This window comes from Callorhinus ursinus, unplaced genomic scaffold, assembly GCF_003265705.2.
Source record: "Callorhinus ursinus isolate GAN/ISIS: 27379988/994484 unplaced genomic scaffold, GSC_fseal_2.0 scaffold28, whole genome shotgun sequence".
Lineage (NCBI taxonomy): Eukaryota > Metazoa > Chordata > Mammalia > Carnivora > Otariidae > Callorhinus > Callorhinus ursinus.
Window position 1 is genome coordinate 9605528 of NW_027397090.1, and position 22219 is coordinate 9627746.

At 49.0% G+C, this 22219-nt stretch overlaps 2 protein-coding genes across 6 annotated transcripts in view; one reads left to right on the forward strand and one right to left on the reverse strand.

Moving 5' to 3' along the window:
* The window catches only part of APBA1 (amyloid beta precursor protein binding family A member 1), a 206712-nt gene extending 188423 nt beyond the window's left edge, over positions 1-18289 (forward strand). For 4 of the 5 annotated variants that reach the window (XM_025891601.2, XM_073878100.1, XM_073878101.1 and 1 more), the window contains 3 exons: positions 11449-11568; positions 13684-13824; positions 14592-18289. In XM_025891601.2, the coding sequence (XP_025747386.1) occupies positions 11449-11568; positions 13684-13824; positions 14592-14663 (333 nt within the window). In that variant the 3' untranslated portion in view covers positions 14664-18289. The remainder of the gene's footprint in view (positions 1-11448; positions 11569-13683; positions 13825-14591) is intronic. The other variant, XM_073878097.1, reaches the window with a different exon arrangement.
* Positions 2960-3274, reverse strand: LOC112838630 (large ribosomal subunit protein eL42-like). The gene has a single exon (XM_025891404.1). The coding sequence runs from the start codon at positions 3272-3274 to the stop codon at positions 2960-2962; it is 315 nt and encodes a 104-aa protein (XP_025747189.1).
* Positions 18290-22219: the final 3930 nt, after the last annotated feature.

The window sequence follows — 22219 nt, forward strand, 5'->3', positions numbered from 1 at the left end:
CCACATCTTCTTTACCCATTCATCTGTTGATGGATATGTTGGCTCTTTCCACAGTTTGGCTATTGTGGACATTGCTGCTATAAACATTGGGGTGCACGTACCCCTTCGGATCCCTACATTTGTATCTTTGAGGTAAATATCCAGTAGTGAAATTGCAAGGTCATAGGGTAGCTCTATTTTCAACTTTTTGAGGAACCTCCATACTGTTTTCCAGAGTGACTGCACCAGCTTGCATTCCCACCAACAGTGTAGGAGGGTTCCCCTTTCTCCACATCCTCGCCAACATCTGCCGTCCATTCTGACTGGTGTGAGGTGATATCTCATTGAGGTTTTGATTTGGATTTCCCTAATGCCGAGTGATGTTGAGCACTTTTTCCTGTGTCTGTTGGTCATTTGGATGTCTTCTTTGCAGAAATGTCTGTTCATGTCTTCTGCCCATTTCCTGATTGGATTATCTGTTCTTTGGGTGTTGAGTTTGATAAGTTCTTTATAGATTTTGGATATTAGCCCTTTATCTGCTGTCATTTGCAAATATCTTCTCCCATTCTGTTGGTTGCCTCTTTGTTTTGTTGACTGTTTCCTTTGCTGTGCAAAAGCTTTTTGTCTTGATGAAGTCCCAATAGTTCATTTTTGCTCTTGCTTCACTAGCCTTTGGAGATGTATCTTGAAAGAAGTTGCTTTGGCCGATGTCTAGGATTTTTGATGGATTCCTGTCTCACATTGAGGTCTTTAATCCATTCTGAGTTTATCTTTGTGCATGGTGTTAGAGAATGGTCGAGTTTCATTCTCCTGTATATAGCTATCCAATTTTCCCAGCAACATTTATTGAAGAGACTGTCTTTTTTCCATTGCATATTTTTTTCCTGCTTTGTCGAACATTATTTGACCATAGAGTTGAAGGTCTGCATCTGGGCTCTCTATTCTGTTCCATTGGTCTATATATCTGGTTTTTTTGCCAGTACCATGATGTCTTGGTGACCACAGGGCAACGTGATGCCCCCAGCTTTGTTTTTCTTTTTCAACATTTCCTTGGCAGTTCGGGGTGTTTTCTGATTCCATACAAATTTTAGGATTGTTTGTTCCAGCACTTTGAGAAATGTCATAGGAATTTTGATTGGGATGGCACTGAAGGTATAGATTGCTCTGGGTAGCACAGACATTTTAACAATGTTTATTCTGCCGATCCATGAGCATGGAATGTTTTTCCATCTTTTTGTGTCTTCTTCAGTTTCTTTCATGAGTGTTCCGTAGTTCCTAAAGTATAGATCCTTTATCTCTTTGGTTAGGTTTATTCCGAGGTCTCTTACGGTTTTTGGTGCTATTGTAAATGGAATCGATTCTCTAATTTCTCTTTCTGCAGTTGCATTGTCAGTGTATAAGAAAGCAACTGATTTCTGTGCATTGATTTTGTATCCTGCCACATTACTGAATTGCCGTATGAGTTCTAGTAATTTGGGGGTGGAGTCTTTTGGGTTTTCCACATAAAGTATGTCATCTGCAAAGAGAGAGAGTTTGACTTCTTCTTTGCCAGTTTGAATATCTTTTATTTCTTTTTGTTGTCTGAATGCTGTTGCTAGGACTTCTAGTACTATGTTGAACAATAGTGGCGAGAGTGGGCATCCTTGACGTGTTCCTGACCTTAATGGAAAGGCTCTCATCTTTTCCCCATTGAGGATGATATTCGCTGTGGGTTTTTCATAGATGGATTTTATGAAGTTGAGGAATGTTCCCTCTATCCCTATACTCTGATGAGTTTTAATCAGGAAAGGATGCTGTATTTTGTCAAATGCTTTTTCTGCATCAACTGAGAGGACCATGTGGTTCTTCTCTCTCTTATTAATGTGTTCTATCACATTGATTGCAAATGTTGAACCACCCTTCCTTCCTGGGGATAAATCCCACTTGGTCGTGGTGGATGATCCTTTTAACGTATCGTTGGATCTTATTAGCTAGGATTTTGTTGAGGATTTTGGAATCCATAATCATCAGGGATATCGGCCTGAAATTCTCCTTTTTGATGGGGTCTTTGCCTGGTTTGGGGATTAAGGTAATGCTGGCCTCATAGAATGAGTCTGGAAACTTTTCTTCTGTTTCTATTTTTTGAAGCACCTTCAGGAGATTGGTATTATTTCGTCTTTGAATGTTTGGTAAATTCCCCAGGGAATCCATCAGGCCCTGGACTCTTGTTTTTTGGGAGGTTTTTCATCACTCCTTCAATCTTGTTACTGGTTATTGGCCTATTCATTCAGGTTGTCAGTTTCTTCCTGTTTCGGTCTTGGTAGTTTATAGGTTTCCAGGAATGCATCCATTTCTTCCACGTTGCTTAATTTATTGGCATATAGTTGTTGATAATAATTTCTAATAATTGTTTCTATGTCCTTGGTGTTAGTTGTGATCTCTCCCCCATTTCATTCATAATTTTATTAATTTGCATCCTTTCTCTTTTGGATAAGTCTGGCCAGTGGTTTATCGATCTTATTCTTTCAAAGAATCAGTTTCTAGTTTCGTTGATCTGGTCTACTATGTTTCTGGTTTCTAGTTCATTGAGCTCTGCTCTAATCTTAATTATTTTTCTTTTAATGTGTGGCCTAGGCATCATTTGTTGCTTTTTCTCTAGCTCTTTAAGGTGTAAAGTTAGTTGGTGAATGTGGGATTTTCCTGTTTTTTGAGTGGGGCTTGGATGGCTATGTATTTCCCCCTTAGGCCCGCCTTTGCGGTATCCCATAGGTTTTAGACCAATGTGTTTTCAATCTCATTGGTTTCCATGAATTGTTTAAGTTCTTCTTTGATTTCTGGTTGACCCAAACATTCTTAAGCAGAGTGGTCTTTAGCTTCCAAGTGTTTGAATTTCTGCCACATTTTTTCTTGTGATTGAGTTCCAGTTTTATTATTTTTTTTTTTTGAAGTGAACATAACCTCATGATTTTATTGTCTTCCTAATATTAACAAAATATGAAGCTTAGAACTGGATCACCTGGCCCTTTCTCTTATCTCCTCCCAGTTCAAAATGCTTGCATCTCTTAATAGCCAGCATTCTCTTAGATCTGCAGTCGGGCTCAACACATTCAAGCCTCAGCACAATCTTCTTTGTAGTTTTAGCCTTTTTCCAGAAAATCGGCTTAGTCTGCCCACCATAGCCACTCTGCTTCCTGTCATAACGCCGCTTTCCCTGGGCATAAAGAGAATCTTTGCCCTTCTTGTACCTTGTCACTTTGTGGAGCTGGTGCTTGCCACACTTGCAGAAAGTCTGGCGGGTTTTAGGAATGTTCACCATGTTTGCAAGAGCACTATCGGGACGGAAAGTGAGTTCCAGTTTTAAAGCATTATTGTCTGAGAAGATGCAGGGAATAATCTCAATCTTTTAGTATCAAGAGACCTGATTTGTGACCCAGTATGTGGTCTATTCTGGAAAAAGTTCTGTGTGTGCTCAAAAGAATGAGTATTCTGTTGTTTTAGGGTGGAATGTTCTGTATATATCTATGAGGTCCATCTGGTCCAGTGTATCATTCAAAGCTCTTGTTTCTTTGTTGATATTCTGCTTAGATGATCTTTCTATTGCTGAGAGTGGAGTATTGAGGTCTCCTACAATTAACGTGTTATTATCAATATGACTCTTTATTTTGGTTTACAGTTGGCTTATGTAGATGGCTGCTCCCATGTTGAGGGCATAGATATTTACAATTGTTAGATCTTCTTGTTGGATAGATCCTTTAAGAATGATATAGTGTCCTTCTGTGTCTCTGACTACAGTCTTCAGCTTAAATACTAATTTGTCTGGTATAAGAATTGCTACCCCAGCTTTCTTTTTATGTCCGTTGGTATGGAAGATGGATCTGCATCCCTTCAGTTTCAGTCTGGATGTATCTTTAGGTTCAAAATGAGTCTCTTGTAGACAGTATATGGATGGGTCCTTTTTATCCAATCTGCAACCCTGTGCCATTTTATGGGAGCATTTAGGCCGTTCATCTTGAGAGTGCTTATTGAAAGATATGAATTGATTGTCATGATGTTGCCTGTGAAGTCTTTGTTTCTTATCCCTCTTGGGGTCTTTCTCCTTTTATAGAACCCCCCTTAATATTTCTTGCAGGACCAGCTTAATGGTCATATACTCTTTCAGCATCTGCTGTTCTTGGACGCTCTGCATCTCTCCATCCATTCTCAATGACAGCCTTGCCAGATAAAGTATTCTTGGCTGCATGTTCTTCTCGTTTAGTACCCTGAATATGTCTTGCCAGCCTTTCTGGCTTGCCAGGTGTCTGTGGACAGGTCTGATGTTATTCTGATGTTCTTCCCTCTGTATGTAAGGAATCTCTTCCCCCTAATTGCCCTTAAGATGGTTTCCTTGGTTTTAAGATTTGTGAGATTTACAATTACATGCTGGGGCGTTGGCCTGATTTCCTTGATCTTGGGAGGGTTCCTCTCTGCCTCTAAGACACAAATATTTGTTTCATTCCCCAGATTAGGGAAGTTCTCAGCTATGATTTGCTCAGATATATCTTCTAGTCCTCTCTGTCTCTCCACCCCCTCAGGAATCCCAGTAATTCTGACATTGGACCGTTTCATGGTGTCACTTATTTCTCTGATTCTGTTTTCGTGGATTTTGAGCTGTTTCTCCCTGGCCTCCTCTTTACCCTTCTTTTCTATCAATTGGTCTTCTAGATCACTAATTCGTTCTTCTGCCTCATTTACCCTGGCTGTTAGAGTGTCTAGATTAGATTGGATCTCATTGATAGCATTTTTAAGTTCTGCCAGTTCAGCTTTCATTTCTGCCCTTAGAGACTCTATGTTGCCATTAATCGATTTCTCCATTTTAGCTATTGTCTTCACAAGTGCTACCCTGAATTCCATTTCTGACATCTTGGTTATATCTGTATCCATTTGTAAATCTGTGGCAGAAGTCACAGTCTCGGTCTTTCCTGTTTTGGGGGTTCCTCCTCCTAGTCATTCTGTTGAGGGGTGGTTGAGGGAATGTATAGAGTCCAAATTATTGACCACAACCCAAGCAAGATGCACCTGTTTTATAGGGACCTTAGGGCTGTCGGCCTCTTGTTCTCCCAGCCTGTCTTCTGGGGGAGGGGTCTGCCACGCTGTTACTCAGGCAACCCTGTTTGGGCAGAGTTGTCCTGCCCCCTGTGGGGGGGATGGGCTCAGTGAAAACCGGTTTGGGGGGGCTTTTGTTCTCTGGCGACTTTCCGCATCTCTGCCGAGAGTCAGAACAGAAGAGATAATTTCCAATCCTCTGCCTCAGAACAGAGAGATCACAGTCTGTTCTTCAGTGAGCTCTCCAGGCCACAGCGTCCTGGGTTGTGTGCCCCTCACCTGGGCTCCCAGTCCTCGCCTCCCAGTCAGGGCACGTCTCTGCCCTTTGTGCTTCTAAAACCGCCAGCCGCCCCCAGTTTGCATGCGTGGCCCTGCTGCTCCAGGTTTCCATCCGGGGGGCTGCCCTAAAGTCCATTCCCCGCCGCCACCAGTCTGCCAGTCTGTGCCTGGTCCCCAGCTCGGGAGGCTATCACTCACTGGCGGTGCAGGATCCACACGGCTCCCTCCCCCTTCCGTTTATCCTCCAATATCTGCCAGCGGAATCACAGCTCCCCGCTTTATACCTTTAAACCAACTGCCTGTGATATTCTGTTTGTAGAGATCCAGATATATCTTCTTACATCTCAGGCTGATTTCATGGGTGTTCAGAGTGGTCTGGTAGATATCCAGCTCAATTCTGGGGACCGGTTGGAATAGGGTCCCCTACTTATCTGACATCTTTTCCTCTTCCCCCGAGTATTCTATAGTTTTCTGACTGCAGATTCTCTGCCTCTTTGGTTAGATTTATTCTTAGGTATCTTATGGTTTTGGGTGGAATTGTAAATGGGATCGACTCCTTCATTTCTCTTTCTTCTGTCTTGTTGTTGGTGTATAGGAATGCCACTGATTTCTGTGCATTGATTTTATATCCTGCCACTTTACTGAATTCCTGTATGAGTTCTAGCAGTTTTGGGGTGGAGTCTTTTGGGTTTTCCACATAAAGTATCATATCATCTGCAAAGAGTGAGAGTATGACTTCTTCTTTGCCGATTTGGATGCCTTTTATTTCTTTCTGTTGTCTGATTGCTGAGGCTAGGACTTCTAGGACTGTGTTGAATAGCAGTGGTGATAGTGGACATCACTGTCATGTTCCTGACCTTAGGGGAAAAGCTCTCAGCCTTTCCCCATTGAGAATGATATTCGCTGTAGGTTTTTCATAGATGGCTTTTATGATATTGAGGTTTGTACTCTCTATCGCTACACTCTGAAGAGTTTTAATCAAGAAAGGATGTTGTACTTTGTCAAATGTTTTTTCTGGATCTATTGAGAGGATCCCATGGTTCTTGTTCTTTCCTTTATTAACATATTATATCACATTGATTTGTGGATGTTGAACCAACCTTGCAGCCCAGGAATAAATCCCACTTGGTCATGGTGAATAATCCTTTTAATGTACCGTTGGATCCTATTGGCTAGTATTTTGGTGAGAATTTTTGCATCCATGTTCATCAAGGATACTGGCCTGTAGTTCTCCTTTTTGATGGGGTCTTTGTCTGGTTTTGGGATCAAGGTAATGTCAGCCTCATAAATGAGTTTGGAAGTTTTCTTTACATTTCTACTTTTTGGAACAATTTCAGAAGAATAAGTATTAATTCTTTGTTAAATGTTTGGTAGAGGGGCACCTGGGTGGCTCAGTCGTTAGGCATCTGCTTTCGGCTCAGGTCATGATCCCAGGTTCCTGGGATCGAGCCCCGCATCAGGCTCCCTGCTTGGCAGGAAGCCTGCTTCTCCCTCTCCCACTCACCCTGCTTGTGCTCCTGCTCTCGCTATCTCTCTCTGTGTCAAATAAATAAATTCAAAAGTCTTTTTTAAAAAATCTTAAAAAAAAAATGTTTGGTAAAACTCCCCTGGGAAGCCATCTGGCCCTGGGCTCTTGTTTGTTGGGAGATTTTTGATTACTGCTTCAATTTCCTTAGTGGTTATCGGTCTGTTGAGGTTTTCTGTTTCTTCCTGGTTCATTTTGGTAATTTATACATCTCTGGAATGCATCCATTTCTTCCAGATTGTCTAATTTGCTGGCGTACAGTTGCTCATAATATGTTCTTATAATTGTTTGTATTTCTTTGGTGTTGGTTGTGATCTCTCCTCTTTCATTCATGATTTTATTTATTTGGGTCGTTTCTCTTTTCTTTTTGATAAGTCTGGCCAGGGGTTTATCAATCTTGTTAATTCTTTCAAAGAACCAGCTACTAGTTTTGTTGATCTGTTCTACTGTTCTTTTGGTTTCTACTTCATTGATTTCTGTTCTGATCTTTATTATTTCTCTTCTCCTGCTGGGCGTGGGCTTTATTTGCTATTCTTTGTCCAGCTCCTTTAGGTGTAGGGTTAGGTTGTGTATTTGGGACCTTTCTTATTTCTTGAGAAAGGCTTGTATTGCTATATACTTTCCTCTCAGGACTGCCTTTGCTGCATCCCAAAGGTTTTGAACAGTTGTGTTTTCATTTTCATTGGTTTCCATGAATTTTTTTAATTCTTTCATTTCATGGTTGACCCATTCATTCTTTAGTAGGATGCTCTTTAGCCTCCATGTATTTGAGTTCTTTCCGACCTTCCTCTTGTGATTGAGTTTGTTTCAGAGCATTGTGGACCAAAAATATGCAGCGAATGATCCCAATCTTTTGGTACTGGTTGAGACCTGATTTGTGACCTAGGATGTGATCTATTCTGGAGAATGTTCTATCGGCACTAGAGAGGAATGTGTATTCTGTGGCTTTGGGATGGAACGTTCTGAATATATCTGTGAAGTCCATCTGGTCCAGTGTGTCATTTAAAGCCTTTATTTACTTGTTGATCTTTTGCTTGCTTAGATGATCTGTCCATTTCAGTGAGGGGGTTTTAAAGTCCCCTACTATTATTGTATTGTTGTCAATGTGTTTCTTTTGTTATTAATTGGCTTATATAATTGGCTGCTCCCATGTTAGGGGCATAGATAGTTATAATTGTTAGATCTTCTTGTTGGATAGACCCTTTAAGTAGGATATAGTGTCCTTCCTCATCTCTTACTATAGTCTTTGGTTTAAAATCTAATTTGTCTGATATAAGGATTGCCACCCCAGCTTTCTTTTGGTGTCCATTAGCATGGTGAATGGTTTTCCACCCCCTCACTTTCAATCTGGAGGTGTCTTTGGGTCTAAAATGAGTCTCTTGCAGGCAGCATATCAAAGGGTCTTATTTTTTTATCCAATCTGATACCCTGTGTCCTTGATTGGGGCATTTAGCCCATTTACATTCAGGGTAACTATTGAAAGAGATGAATTTGGTGCCATTGTATTGCCTGTAAGGTGACTATTACTGTATATTGTCTCTATTCCTTTCTGGTCTGTGTTACTTTTAGGTTCTGTCTTTGCTTAGAGGACCCCTTTCAATCTTTCTTGTAGGGCTGCTTTGGTGTTTGCAAATTCTTTTAGGTTTTTTTTGTCCTGGAAGCCCTTTATCTCTCCTGCTAGTTTCAGTGACAGCTTAGCTGGATATAGTATTCTTGGCTACATATTTTTCTCATTTAGGGCTCTGAATATATCATGCCAGTCCTTTCTGGCCTGCCAGGTGCCTGTGGATAGGTGTGCTGCCAATCTAATGTTTCTACCATTGTAGGTTACAGACCTCTTGTCCCGAGCTGCTTTCAGGATTTTCTCTTTGTCTCTGAGACTCGTATGTTTTACTATTAGATGTCGGGATGTTGACCTATTTTTATTGATTTTGAGGGGGGGTTCTCTCTGCCTCCTGGATTTTGATGCCTGTTTCCTTCCCCAAATTTGGCAAGCGCTCTGCTATAATTTGCTCCAGTATACCTTCTCCCCCCTCCCCCTTTCTTTTTCTTCTGGGATCCCAATTATTCTAATATTGTTTTGTCTTGTGGTATCACTTATCCCTCAAATTCTGCCCTCGTGATCCAGTAGTTGTTTATCTCTCTTTTTTCTCAGCTTCTTTAGTCTCCGTCATTTGGTCTTCTATATCACAAATTCTGTCTTCTGCCTCATTTATCCTAGCAGTTAGAGCCCCCATTTTTTATTGCCCCTCATTAATAGCCTTTTTGATGTTGACTTGGTTAGATTTAAGTTCTTTTATTTCTCCAGAAAGGGATTCTCTAGTATCTTCCATGCTTTTTTCAAGCCCAGCTAGTATCTTTATAGTCATCATTCTAAACGCTAGTTCTGACATCTTACGAATGTCCGTATTGATTAGGTCCCTGGCAGTCAGTACTGCCTCTTGGTTTTGTTTCTTTTTTTTTTTTTTAGGTGAGTTTTTCTGTCTTGCCATTTTGTCCAGAGAGTAGGTGAATGAGAGAACAAAATGTTAAAAGGATAACAACAATTCCAGAAAAATGTACACTAAACATATCAGAAGAGACCTGAAACCAGGGGCAAAAGAGGGAAAGAAAAAAAAAAAAGAATATGTTCAGGCTGGTGAATAGATGAGAGCCACACACTAGATTTTGGGCGTATTTTGGTCTCTTAGAAGAAGCTGCCTCCAAAAATTTTAAAGAAAGAAAAACTTATGTATGTACAAAAATAAGGGTAAATATGATCAAGGGTTGGAATATGAGTATAAAGATGAAAATTATAAAAGATTTTATAAAAGAAATTGATGAGAAGTTGGTTGAAAAAACAAAAAAGATAATTTCAAAAAAAGGAGCGGGGATAGAGAATGTGATCAGGCAGGAGACTAGAACAAAGCCATACACTAGAGATTTAGGGTATATTTTGTTCTGTTAGAAGAAACTGTATCCCAAAATTTTAAAGAGAGAAAAACATATACACACAGACACACAAAATAAGGTTAACTACAATGAAGGGATAGAATATGACTCTAAAAATGAAAATTAAGAAAGATTTTTTTAAAGATATTTTTTATGTATTTATTAACAGAGAGGCAGAGAGCACAGGTAGGCAGAGGGGCAGGCAGAGGGAAAGGGAGAAGCCGACCTTCTGCTGAGCAGGGAGCCCGATGCGGGGCTCAATCCCAGGATCCTGGGATCATGACCTGAGCCGAAGGCAGTCCCTTAACTGGCTGAGCCACCCAGGTGCCCCAAGAAAGTTTTTTTTAAAAGGAATTGATAAGATGTTTGAAAAAGGGGAAAAGGAAAAGAAAATAAAAATTTAAAAAATTAACTTTGAAAGACTAAGGAATCATGGTAAAAAAGCCATGAATTCTATGTGCAGTATTCCCCTAGCGCTGGAGTTCTCCGTTCTCCTTGGTGGATAAACTTGGTCTTGGCTTGCTGGCTGTTTGTGCTGATCTGGGGGAGGTGCCTGTTGCCGTGGTTCCCAAATGTCTTTGCTGGAGGTGGAATTGCCCCACCCTTGTGTGTCCGGGCTAAGTAATCTCCGGCTTGCTCTCGGGAGCTTTTCCCTGCAAGCTCTTGGTACAGCTTTGGAGGACCAGGGTGAAAATGGTGGCCTCCCAATCTCCTCCCGGAGGAGCTGAGAACTCGGGGCCCCGCTCCTCAGTGCGCCCCCAGAGAAAAGCAGTCAGTCACTCCCGTCTCCCCGGTCTCCGGCCGCACTCCGTGCTCACCAGGCCTGTGAGCGAGCGTTTCTATCCCTGGCACCCGACCCCGTGTGGAGTCTCCAAACCCAGCAGATCCCTGCGGTGCGCTCCCGCGCCGCTCCTCCCGGGGGAGGAAGGGGAGTCTCCCCGGCTCTGCCGCTTGTTGGGACCCTGCTGGAGAAGCAGTGGCACGACATGGTGTGGCACAAGTTTGTTCTGATTATCTCTGTAGCTGCTTTGTTGAGCAAACCTTACTCCTTGTGAATGATACACACCCTCCCGTTGTCTATATGGGGGATCGTGATGTCAGTGAAAATGCTTGCGTTTGAAAACAACAGGTGTGGGGTTGGATCCCGCTGCCGGTGTGCATTGCTGAGTATCTCTGAGCCTGTTTTTTCTTCTGTAAAATGGACATAGTTATAACTGCAGTTTGTCAAGGAGACTGAGGCTCCTATGGGTGGCACGAGTCCATGCTCAGTGACAGGTAGTTCGGCTGGTTTCATCATTGGGACAGAGTGTGATGGACGGTGATGGTGGGGTGCTCACACATGGTTCAGACACGGTGGTGGCCGACTGGTCATCAGGCCCCCCAGCTCCCCCACCAGCCATCACTCCCACCCCACCAGGCTCCCCACGCTCTCGGAGCACACTGGCCACAGGTCCAAGAGGTACATCACCTCTTCGGAGCCTGAGTTGGTTCATCTAGCAGTGGGTTGTCCCTGCCCGGGCACCATCAGCCTGTGTGCGGGGCTGCTTCACGAGTCCCCAGAATAAGAGAAGAAAGACCCCTTGAGGCTCCTTTTGCCTTGGGTGCTGTCAGCTTTGATATCTTCTGCCTCCCTCGCTGGCTGCCATCTCCACCGTGCCCCAATCACGTTTCAGGGCCTGAAGAACCAGCCCCGGGTGAAGCTGAACATCGTGAGGTGTCCGCCAGTGACCACCGTGTTGATCAGGAGACCGGACCTGCGCTACCAGCTGGGTTTCAGCGTCCAGAACGGAATCGTAAGTACGGCTCCACACTTCCTCCCAGTAGTCTGGCTACATAGAATTCTGGCACAGTGTTTGGTTTTACATTTTTATTTTTTTAAAGCCAGGCAGGTCCCCAAATGAATCCAGCAAGGAGGGGGCTGGCTGGGGGAGGGCCACCCTGCTTCCTCCGTGGGCAGATCCCCTTCGAGCAGAGAATTCTGTGCCTTCCACAGGAGAAGAAAAAGGCGCTAGCCGCAGTCAGGGCCCTGAGTCTCTCGGTGACGGTGCAGGGTGGCGCTGGGACGTGCGTCCGAGCGCTTCTTCCCCCTCCGGTCCCGGGTGTGCAGCGCTGGGGCTGGGTGGGCTCCCCGGTGATTCCAGGCACCGCCCAGTGGGGCGCCCCTGGACCTGTGGCGCATGAATGGCCTCCGCCTTGCCTTTGTAACCTGAAATAGCACTGTAGGGCTAAAGAGTATTTTCATCACTTGGATGTCTGCCTTGAAACAATACTTCCTTTTTTTCTTTATTGTGGTGAAATACAGCGCTAAGTTTACCATGGAAACGATTTTTTTTTTTAAGATTTATTTTGAGAGAGAGAGAGAGTACATGAGAGGGGGGAGGAAGGTCAGAGGGAGAAGCAGACTCCCCGCTGAGCAGGGAGCCTGATGCAGGACTCGATCCCGGGACTCCAGGATCATGACCTGAGCCGAAGGCAGTCGCTTAACCAACTGAGCCACCCAGGCGCCCATGGAAACGATTTTTAAGCATACAGTTCTGTAGCATGAAGTACATTCATTCACAGTGGTATAACCACCACCACTAGTTCTTTCCAGAACTTTTTCTTCGTCCCAAGCCGAAACTCCGTACTCAGTACTATTCCCTTTTGTCCTGGTTTGTCTTGTTCTGGACTCAACAGGAGGTCTGGGCTTTGATGATAGTCCCGTTCTGTCTGTGACCTTCTTGACTTTTAGGTTTTGGATATGCCCTCCTTCTGTTTTGCCTCCATCTTTCCAGGTTGAAGAACCCTATTCTTTTCCCCCTTAAGTTGCAATTAAGAGTGGCAGGTTATTCAAATTTTATTCCGAGTATGTTTTGAGGTTTAGAAATACCATTGAGGTCCGCAGGTGGCGTGGAAACATCCAGCCCCTTCATCTGTTCTTTGTACCCCAGGGGCCTTGTCCTAGGCTGGGGAGCCAGGGTTCCTCCTCATGGTTTGCGCCAGATGTCTGTTTTTATCTGCTCATTTTCCTTGTTCGCTTTGTTCATATTCAAATAATTTTAGAAGTTGTTCAGATACAAAGGGTTGTTGGACAACAGCAGCAGGTCCCTCAGTTTTGTCTGAAGTGTGGGAAGCGCCCACGGAATGTTTGACCCCAGGGCACCCCCAGGGCCACGGGGTCCCTGTGCTCAGACACAGGCAGCCCGGTGTCTCAGGACGCCGAGGTCTTGTCTACGTGGGCTGAAAAGGTGCATGATCTGAAGTGAAAAGTCAACTCTGTAAATTCAGAACATATTTTTGGGGGGAAAGTCTGATGCCTTGTGTGAGGTGGGGAGAGCTTGGCTCCCAGGGCCGAGCCCAGAGCCCTCCAGGCCCTGGAGAGGCCATCTCCTCTGCGAACTGTGATGCCTGGCCGTACAGCGGTGGAAACCAGCCGCGGTGGCCTTTCCGTGAGGAGTGAGTTCGAACCAGGGCTGCGGAGTGGTGAAGGTCGAAAGGAGCCAGATGGCCACACTTTGGCTCATGTAACTGTGACCCTGAAAAGCAGGCTTCGAACGTGATAACAGTTCGATGTTTGAGTCCCAGGGGTGAATGTGGGAAGTGATAGCCGCCTGTGTTCCACGGGCTGAGAGCTTGAAACCACGGCGGCTCGGTAACAGGCCCCAACAGCTCTTTCTCCCATGCCCCAGCTGGGATGACAAGCAGTCAGAACTCAGCGGGCTGTGACGCCCCGTGATGCGCCGAGTGCACGGGCGCACGGCCCTGTTTGTCGTGGGAAGAAACCGAGAGATTTAAATGCCCCCAAAGTAACCACAGCGGCTTCTTAGAGATGAGAGGGCAGGGGCTCCAGGAACGACAGGCCCGTCCCCACCCAGCTCCCCTCCACGTGGTGCTGCCCTGAAGGGTAACGTGGTCTTTGCCTCTGACAGATCTGCAGCCTCATGCGAGGGGGGATAGCAGAGAGAGGCGGCGTCCGCGTGGGACACCGGATCATTGAGATCAACGGGCAGAGCGTGGTGGCCACGCCACACGAGAAGATCGTCCACATCCTCTCCAGTGCGGTGGGGGAGGTAGGACAAGGGGGGCCCGGTGGGGGGTGGCCTGGCGCCCCTGGCCTCGCGCTTGTGCAGCCCCACACAGGCCTTCCGGGGAGTGTCCGTCCTGGTCCTGAGCACTGCCCGACGGCCAGAACCGTCCGTCCCAGCCCACATTTAACCCAGTGACTAGCCGTGCCCGAGAGCAGCTCCTGCCAACAGGAGCGAGTCTCCTGCGCATTACTTGCTCTCCTTCCCTTTTGGACTCTCAGATTCATCCGTGTGGCTGCCCTCTGGGGCTGCCCAAGTTCTGTCCGGTTTTCCAGTTAGCGTGCTGGGGAGACGGAAGTCTTCGCTTGAATCTCATCAGCAGAGCCCCGTCCGGGGGCAGCTCCCCGGTAGGGGCCTCCTGAGGTCGTGGTGGCTGTGCCTGGGCCCCCTTTCTGGGCCACCCGACCTGCGGGGGGCAGTGGGGGGAGACAGGAGGAGTCAAAACCCGCTGTCTTCTCTGAGGTCGTAAGGGGTTTTCTCCTTAACAAACAAAACCCCCACAACCTCAGCCCGGTGAGAGCAAGAACGTTGCACTGGCTGGGAGAACAAACATTTTAGAGAGCCCGTGGATTCCTGTCTTCCTGGAGGCCACCCTGGTCCGCTCCCTGTCGTGGTTGGGGGGGCTGGGGGTGGGGGGGGGGGGGTTTTTAAACCCCCCCTGGGTTTAGCCCCCCCCCCCCCCCCCCCCCAGGGCCATGGGCCCACACACAGCCCCCGGCCTCAGGCCCACTGACGCGCCTTCCGCCCCTCAGATCCACATGAAGACGATGCCAGCGGCCATGTACAGACTGCTGACGGCCCAGGAGCAGCCCGTTTACATCTGAGGCCGCGCGCCTGCCTGGCCGCTTGCATGGAGGCCTGTCCTCACTCGTGGTGTGTTTCTCGTGCTGCATCTGTGTGCCCACCGAGACCCTTCCCTCTCACGCCCAGCACCGGTTCTCTGCAGAAGAGAAGAAGCCGCAGACCTCTTTGCCCTGTCTCTCTCTGGTTTGCAATTTTGTTTTCTTTTGTTTTTTAAACGCCAGGGACGTTTTGTCTGCGCTCACTTGAGGATAGAGAGCAGCCGCTAGCCACCGGGTCCTGGCCCAGGCCGGCACCATCCTGAAGGGCCCTCGGGGGTTCCGAGGGAGGCCGTCACTGCTCAAGGGCAGTGAGTCCGGCCGCGGTTCCTGGCTCTCCGTCGGGCTGACAGCAGGCACCAGCTGCATCTTCAAGGGTTTGCCCGGCCCACCGTGGACCAGGGGCACCCCACAGCTCCACCCAGAATTTCTGAGCCAACCTTAGGCCTCTTCTAGAGCTGGTTTTAGTTTCCACATCGTTTTGTTTTGTTTGTTTTGTTTTTAACGTGAGCCTTCTCACCCAAGGGTAGAAGGGGAGCTGCCTGGGACCAGGGCACTATCTCGTTGCAGAGAGCTCAGCGGTTCCTGGGGTGGCCTGGGCCTCCCTGGTCGTCCCAAGGTTACCAGCCATCAGATAGACATGGCAGGTACTCCAGTCCCCCTTCTCTGCCGCACACGATCACCCTCGCCTCCTCCCACCACCAGTGAGGCACACACAGTCCCTGGAAAGCCCACACCGCCGCTCTGTGAGGCCCCTTCCCCTGACCGGTGGGGCCTGCAGGGGTTGCCCAGCCCTGTCCTGAGAGAGACGCCCCCTCCGGGGCTGAGGCCTGGCTCTGCCACGGCACCGCCTTGGCTCAGCGAGCACTAGTGGGCTCCCCCGAGCCCCCACTCCACACCCGCGCAGGGAGTCTGGGAAGGATGGACTGCTCCCCTTGAGGAAGAGTGCCCGGGTGCCCAAGGCGGGACCAGCTTTCTCCTCTGCTCAGGGCCACTGAGGCAGCACGTAACATTTGAAAGTCCAGCATAGTAATAAACCACAAAACTAAGGGAACAGGAATGACCTCACACTATGCCTAAGAATCCGCAAGTGTGTTCTAGAAACATCGTCTCGCTGCGTCGTGGGTCTGAGAGAGCTTTGAGCGTTCCCATCAGGTGCCTCATTTCGTGGGTTCTGTCTCGGTTCAGTGCAGGTGTTTCCGTAATATTATTCTGAGCCAGTTTTCACTTATTCTTGGTCCAAAGAGCATTTTGTTTTCATGTAGGTGGGTGTGGGTCGGTTTGATTTTCGTTTTGTTTCGTTCGTGACCTCAGCAGAGACAGGGGAAGAGAAACTAATATATTTTGTGATATTAATAGAGTCCCTGTTCTCTGCACCGGGGATATTTATGTTGTGTCTTTGGAAACAGGAATTTGACGAGCACATGTTGGCTAGTATGTATTTATATGTCGAATGGAGGGATTTCGGGGAGGGAGGAAAGGGAGTATAAAAAAACAGGAACAAAAGACCGCCCCCCCCCCCGAGCGGGCAGTTCCCCTGGGATTTCTGTACCTCCTGTTTTCTGCTGAGAGTCAGGAGAGCCGAATGTTCCAAAGGTGTCAGTGGCTGACCCTTCAGTTTGACGATAGTACAAGCCCTAAGGAAGAGGGGTCACTGCTGCCCGAACATCCTCTCTGGGAAGGGGCTGCCCCCTCTCCAGGGGTGCCGGGGTAGACGGTCCAGGACCCCTGGTCTTTTTGAGGATGCTCAGCCCCAGCGGCTGGCTTACCACACCTGTGAGCAGCCAGAATCATGGCTCCAGATTCTCCGTTTATATATATAAATATATTAAGTCCTAAAGAGTCATGCATTGGTCCTTCCTCTGCCAAAAAGAGTGGGTAAAATAGGAACAAAGCATTACTGGTGGTATTTTAGGCATCAGGAGCCTTGGCAAATCATGGGAGGGGCTCAGGCCTGTCTGCCTGCTGCCTGAGCACCTGGACAGAGGCCTGTCCACGATGGGCCGGCAGACGGGGACCCCCCCCAGCCCAGCACTGTGCAGCCTCCCCATAATTACAATTAAGTATCTTCACCCAAAGGAGAGGGGAAAGCGAGCATCGATTCTGTTGCTATGGCACAAAAATCTTGGAACATTTGGCAACGTTCGCCAGAAAAGCCAATCTGGTGGGCTCTCCGGGAAGACCAACATATTTTAGCCTAAGAGGAAGGTTCTTTATCCACCACTTACCTTCCGTCAGTCCAAGCAGCTCCTCACACCCCAATAGCGCATGTTCCTGGAGCTCGGTCTGGGTTTGGCTGGCTGGAGTCCGTTCCTTCCCCTGCTCCCATCGGATGGAGGGGCCTCACCCACCTTTGGTTAACCAAGGAGGTGGGGTCTTATGTGTCAGTAACCTGTTTGGGAAAATCCCGTGGGACGAGGTGGTCTCTTTCCTTCTGGCATCCCAGTATATATAGTTATATATGTAAATACCCGAACACCCCCATCTCACGGGGAAGACTGTACAGAGCAGCCTTCCCAAACAGGGCCCGGGCGAAAAACCACTCTTGCTGCTTGGCTGGGACATGCTGGTGACTCAGCTTTGGGGACAGATACTCAGATTTGTCTGCCCCTCCTGGTCCGGGCAGGATGCACCAGAACGCACCCTGTCTCTCCCTTCTCACCTGGGAGCATTTCAGGGAGCCACCATCAGCCTTGGGTTCGCGAGAGGAGGAAACCCCCAGAGACCAAGACCCGGCGTCCGCTCCCTCACCAGAGCGGGCCCCTCAGGGCATCCTGAGCCTGCCGCGGGCCGCCCCCCCCCCCAAAGCCCACCACAGGGCACCGGACGCCGAGCCTCCGCGCGCAGGTCTGCTGTCTGGACACTGCCCGTCTACACTTGCCTCAGAGAGTCCCAGAGTAACCTACTACCTCCCCCATCACTCCTGCCGCCCCCCAGGCCCCCATTTGCACTCCACACCCCCACCTGCACGCTGAGGAAACCCATCCATGAGCCCCTCTTGGGTCCCTCGACCCAGTGGTGTGGCTGTTACCACTGTTTACAACCAAGGGCCACCTCCTTTCAGATATGTTTACGCTCCCACTGACACAGCCACTGGCTGGTTTGAGTTTCACGTCCGTCGGCTCCTTCCCCAGTTTGGGCCAACTAGGGCACACGACCCGATTCTTTGCCCCCCTCTGTCAAGGCAGTGCGTGCGTGAGGACCACGTGGGAAGGAAATTTCTTGTACATAGTCAGCACAGCCCCTGGAGTATGAACTTGTACTATTGTTCTGTAAAGAGGGTGAAATAGAGCTTATTGTAAAGCTTGGGACAAGTAGAGTATTGTATTTGTAACAATATCGTTCTTTGTATACACAAAACTCAATGATCTCTATATATAAATATAAATTATATAAATAAAATATATACACACGTGAGCCTGGAATGTTGGCGCCACACACCCACTGAATGTACTTCCTCCGGCAGCCTGGTCACTGGGCCCGGCCGCCCTCCCCTCCTCTGTACCGTTTTGGGGGTTGTGATGTATTCGGTGTGTTCTCTTCCTTTATTTAACTGAACGCTAATGTCTGTAAGAGTTGCTGCAACAATAAATAAGAACTTCACCTCTTGGCCCAGGCCGAGCATCCTGTTGTTTCGGGGAAGGGACGGGAGGGGCCCCAGGTCAGGGGAAGATGGGGTCTTTTCCTCCCCCTCAGGCCACCTCCTGGCCCTCGTGGAGGGCTTGCTTCTGCCCAGAGCCCAGGCGCGTCCCGTGAAACCCGCTCGACCCTGGCAGTGTCACCTGTTAGTGCAGACGTCCCAGCACCCTGGCAAGGCGGGTCCTGGCGGTCTCCTCGCGTTACCAGCACTGGGTGGGAGCGGAGGCGGGTGGGCAGGCTTCCTCACCAGCACCTCTGGGCAAGCCCCCCGGAGCTGGGCTGCCTCCTCCCCCGATGACTGTCCCCTGGGGGTGGGACTACCCCTGCCCCTGCCCGGGGGTACCTCACACCACCCCCTCTCTGCTTGATCTCCCCTGCAATTGCAGAACTAGAGAAAAAGCACCCGCCCGCCCGGCCATACACACAACCTTCGTTCTAGTCTTCTGTCCTTTCCCCTTACATCACGATCCTCCGTTCCCTAACCCTCCCCCCCCCCCCCCCCCCCCCTCCCTCCCCCCCCCCCCCGCCCCCGAGCTTCTTCCTCACCTGCAGAATAGCATCTATCTCGTGGGGACACAGTGAGGGTCGGCTAAGGCATTCGAAGCCTTTACAGCGTGCATGGCTCCCAGAAGGGCTGGCCCCGTGGCATTAAAGCAAGCATGCCCACTCTCCCGGGCCCGCAGACACAGGCCCGCATAAGCTGCCTGCGCCTTCACTCACCCCTGCACTGCACAATCAGCAGCCACAGCTCTGCAACGTCCCCATGGGTGCTGGCGGTGTCTCCACTCAGCTCAGGGGGCCCTAGCACCCCTGAAGCCCCAGCTTGGCCTGCAGAGCATTATAAACTGATGCATTTGATTGCCTCCCACAAATGCATATTTTAGTTCCTGGTTAAAAAAAAAAAACAACCAACATCTGGACTGTCAATGTATAACTTTTTAAAAGTTAAAACTATAACTCTCCTACACATCCAGGATGAACACACATCAAAGATTAACGCAGTGACGAAACAAGCAATAAAGCTGGTCCAAAGAGCATCTGGAGGTACCACGCATTTACAGACATTTAAAAGGAATGTGGGGGTACAACGGCTAGGTGAGCTGAAACTGGCCTGTGGCCTTAAAGTCAGCACTGCAACTATAACCTTCGGGTGACCTTGTCTGCCACGCTGCAGTCATCGGTCTGGCTGGCTGGGGGCAGAGGGAAGGCAGCTGGGCGGGGATCCGTGCTGTGCTGTGTGGAAAGGAGCCCCCACGTCCATACCAGCATCCTTCACAAGAGCGTGGGCAGCCCAAGCGTCCCCCAGCAGACAATGAGTAGTCCGAGCAGGACGTGGAGAGCTCTAGATACAGAACAGGATACAGCCTTGAAAAGGAAGCAAATGATGACACAGGCTACGACATGGAGCTTGAAGACGTTACGCCAAGTGACACAAAGCAGTCCCCAAAGGACAGATGCTGTACGACTTCCGGGAGATAGCTAGAGCAGTCAGATTTGTAGAGACAGAAAGGAGAATGGTGGCTGCCTGGGGCAGGGGGAGGGCAGACCAGGGGGCTATTGTTCCGTGGATATCGGATTTCGGTTTGGGAAGGTGGAGAAAGCTCTGGAGAGGGATGGTGGCCCAGGTTGCGCCACAGAGTGAATGTACTTAATGCCACAGAACTTTATTTTTTTTTTTTTAAGATTTTATTTACTTACTTGAGAGAGAGAGAGCGCGTGCACATGAGAGGGGGGAGGGTCAGAGGGAGAAGCAGACTCCCTGCTGAGCAGGGAGCCCGATGCGGGACTCAATCCCGGGACTCCAGGATCATGACCTGAGCCGAAGGCAGTCGCTTAACCCACTGAGCCACCCAGGCGCCCCAATGCCGCAGAACTTTAAACTTAAGGATGGTTAAGATGGTCAAATTTTGTTGTGCCTGTTTTGCCATAGTTTTTCTAATTAAAAATAAAGCATGGGGTGGGTTTGGAGGTAGTTTTTTATGTGGGATGGCTGCGAAAGGCCTCACTGAGAGGGAATGTGGGAGGTCCCTGTGGATGTCTAGGGGATGAGTGTTTCAAGCTGAAGGGACAGCACACACAAAGGCCCTGAGGCCAGATCTTGCCGGGAGTGCTGGAGGCAGCGCTAGGAGGCCAACGTCTCTAGAGCAGAGAAAGGGAGGCAGCAGAGAGCTGGAGATGGAACTCCGCAGGGCAGGGGTGATGGTGGTAGATGTAGGGCGTCGGAAGAACTCTGGTGCTGCATGCAAACACACGCACATGCACTCAGCTCCCACTCATGGCCTCCTCTGAGCTCCCTTCCAGAAACCACCCTTTTTAATAGAGAACCACCTTGGCAGGAGCTGGGATTTGGCGCCATCTGGTGGCACAACACGAGAAACGCCTAATCCAGACAAGCACCTGCAAGGGCACATTGCGGGTGAGTGAATGAGGAATCTTAGCCACCGGTCGCAGCCCCTTCTTTTCCAGACAAGGAATAGAACTTGCTGGAAGCCACACAGTGAGTAGTCCGCTCAAGCCTCACTCCCTGGCAGCTGCTGACGGAAGGAGGAAGGGTCCTTATCTTCAAACTACCCAGGCCTGGATTGCCTGGAGACCCTCCTGGCAGCACCGTGACCTCAGCCTGGGGCCACCTGCGGAGTCTTTGTGAGAGCTGAGCTAACTGCCAGTTCCCGTCCCTTCTGCGAGGCTGGAGAGCTGAGGGCGCCACTGTGAGAGGTGGGAAGCACAGCCTCGTTGCCACCTGCCCCCCACCCCCACCCCGAGCCCACCGCACGTTCTGCTCCCGTCGGGGATCTTACCAGCAGCCTAACTACATCACCGCTCTTTCCCCTCCGCTAAATAGTCTCTGATGGACAAGGGCCAAATTTTTCTCAGCCTTCTAGTCATGGTGGCTTATAATTAGATGAGTCACAGACAGGGGATTCAAAGTACAGCTCTGTGTTAGACTAATCATATTCTCGCTGTGCAATCCTGGGCAAGTTCATTAACCAACCTGAGCAACTATTTCTTCAGTGGTCAAATAGGCACAGCTTGTCCCCGTTAAGATGAAAGATTCTGCCCTTGAGGCATCCCACATGCACGACAGACGCGGTCGTGGTGTGCAGAGCACAGAACTAGGCCCGGAGGGGGGCTGTTAGGGAGCTCTTCTCAGAGGAGGGGGTGTCTCTGCAGGGTTTTGAAGGTGCTGTAGGAGTTTTCCAGGTGCCATGGCTAGGGAGAGCGTTCCATGCAGAGGCATAGGGACCTGGAAGAACGTGACGAGAGGATCCAACAGCACTTGGTGCTCTGGAAAAAGAGGGTGCTGGCCTTCCACCACGTCAACTTAGCTAAAGTCGAACTTAGTTTCTCCAGAATTCGCTTCCCTGTAGGATTCCAAATTAGGGTTGTTCACAAGAAAAGTTTGAGTGACATTTGGATGGCAGACACAAACATCGGCCAAAACGCCCTGAAGGTCAGCTCAGAGCTGGGTGCTGTTGTGGCTCACACAGCGTCCTGGGCCGCAGGTGCCCGCTGCTGGCTCAGGCAGAGCCCGTCCAGCAGCCCCTCCATTTCTCCATCGGCTCCTGGGACCTGGACTACGTACGTGTGCAGCCGGCTCCGCTGGCAGGCCAGCACGTCCCTGAGATGGGAGGTGGTGGGTGACAGACCCAGTGCCACTCTGAGCCCACGGTTTCCGGCCTCTTGTTGCCCACAGCCCCGTGCACATCCACTTCTCTTTACAACAGCCAGCCCTGCCGACCCAGAGGCGCAGCCCTCCCTGGACTGCTTCACCGGCTCCCACAGCCACATGGGGTCGAATCCCTACAGTAAATGCCATGCATCACTCAGAGCGACCAAACCCAAACAGACAGAGAAGGAAATGGGAGTGGAGAGGCTCCGTCTGGGGCTGATCAGAGAACGTT

Coding starts and splice junctions, on each gene's coding strand:
- LOC112838630 (XM_025891404.1), bottom strand. CDS start 3,274: ATGGTGAACATTCCTAAAACCCGCCAGACTTTCTGCAAGTGTGGCAAG.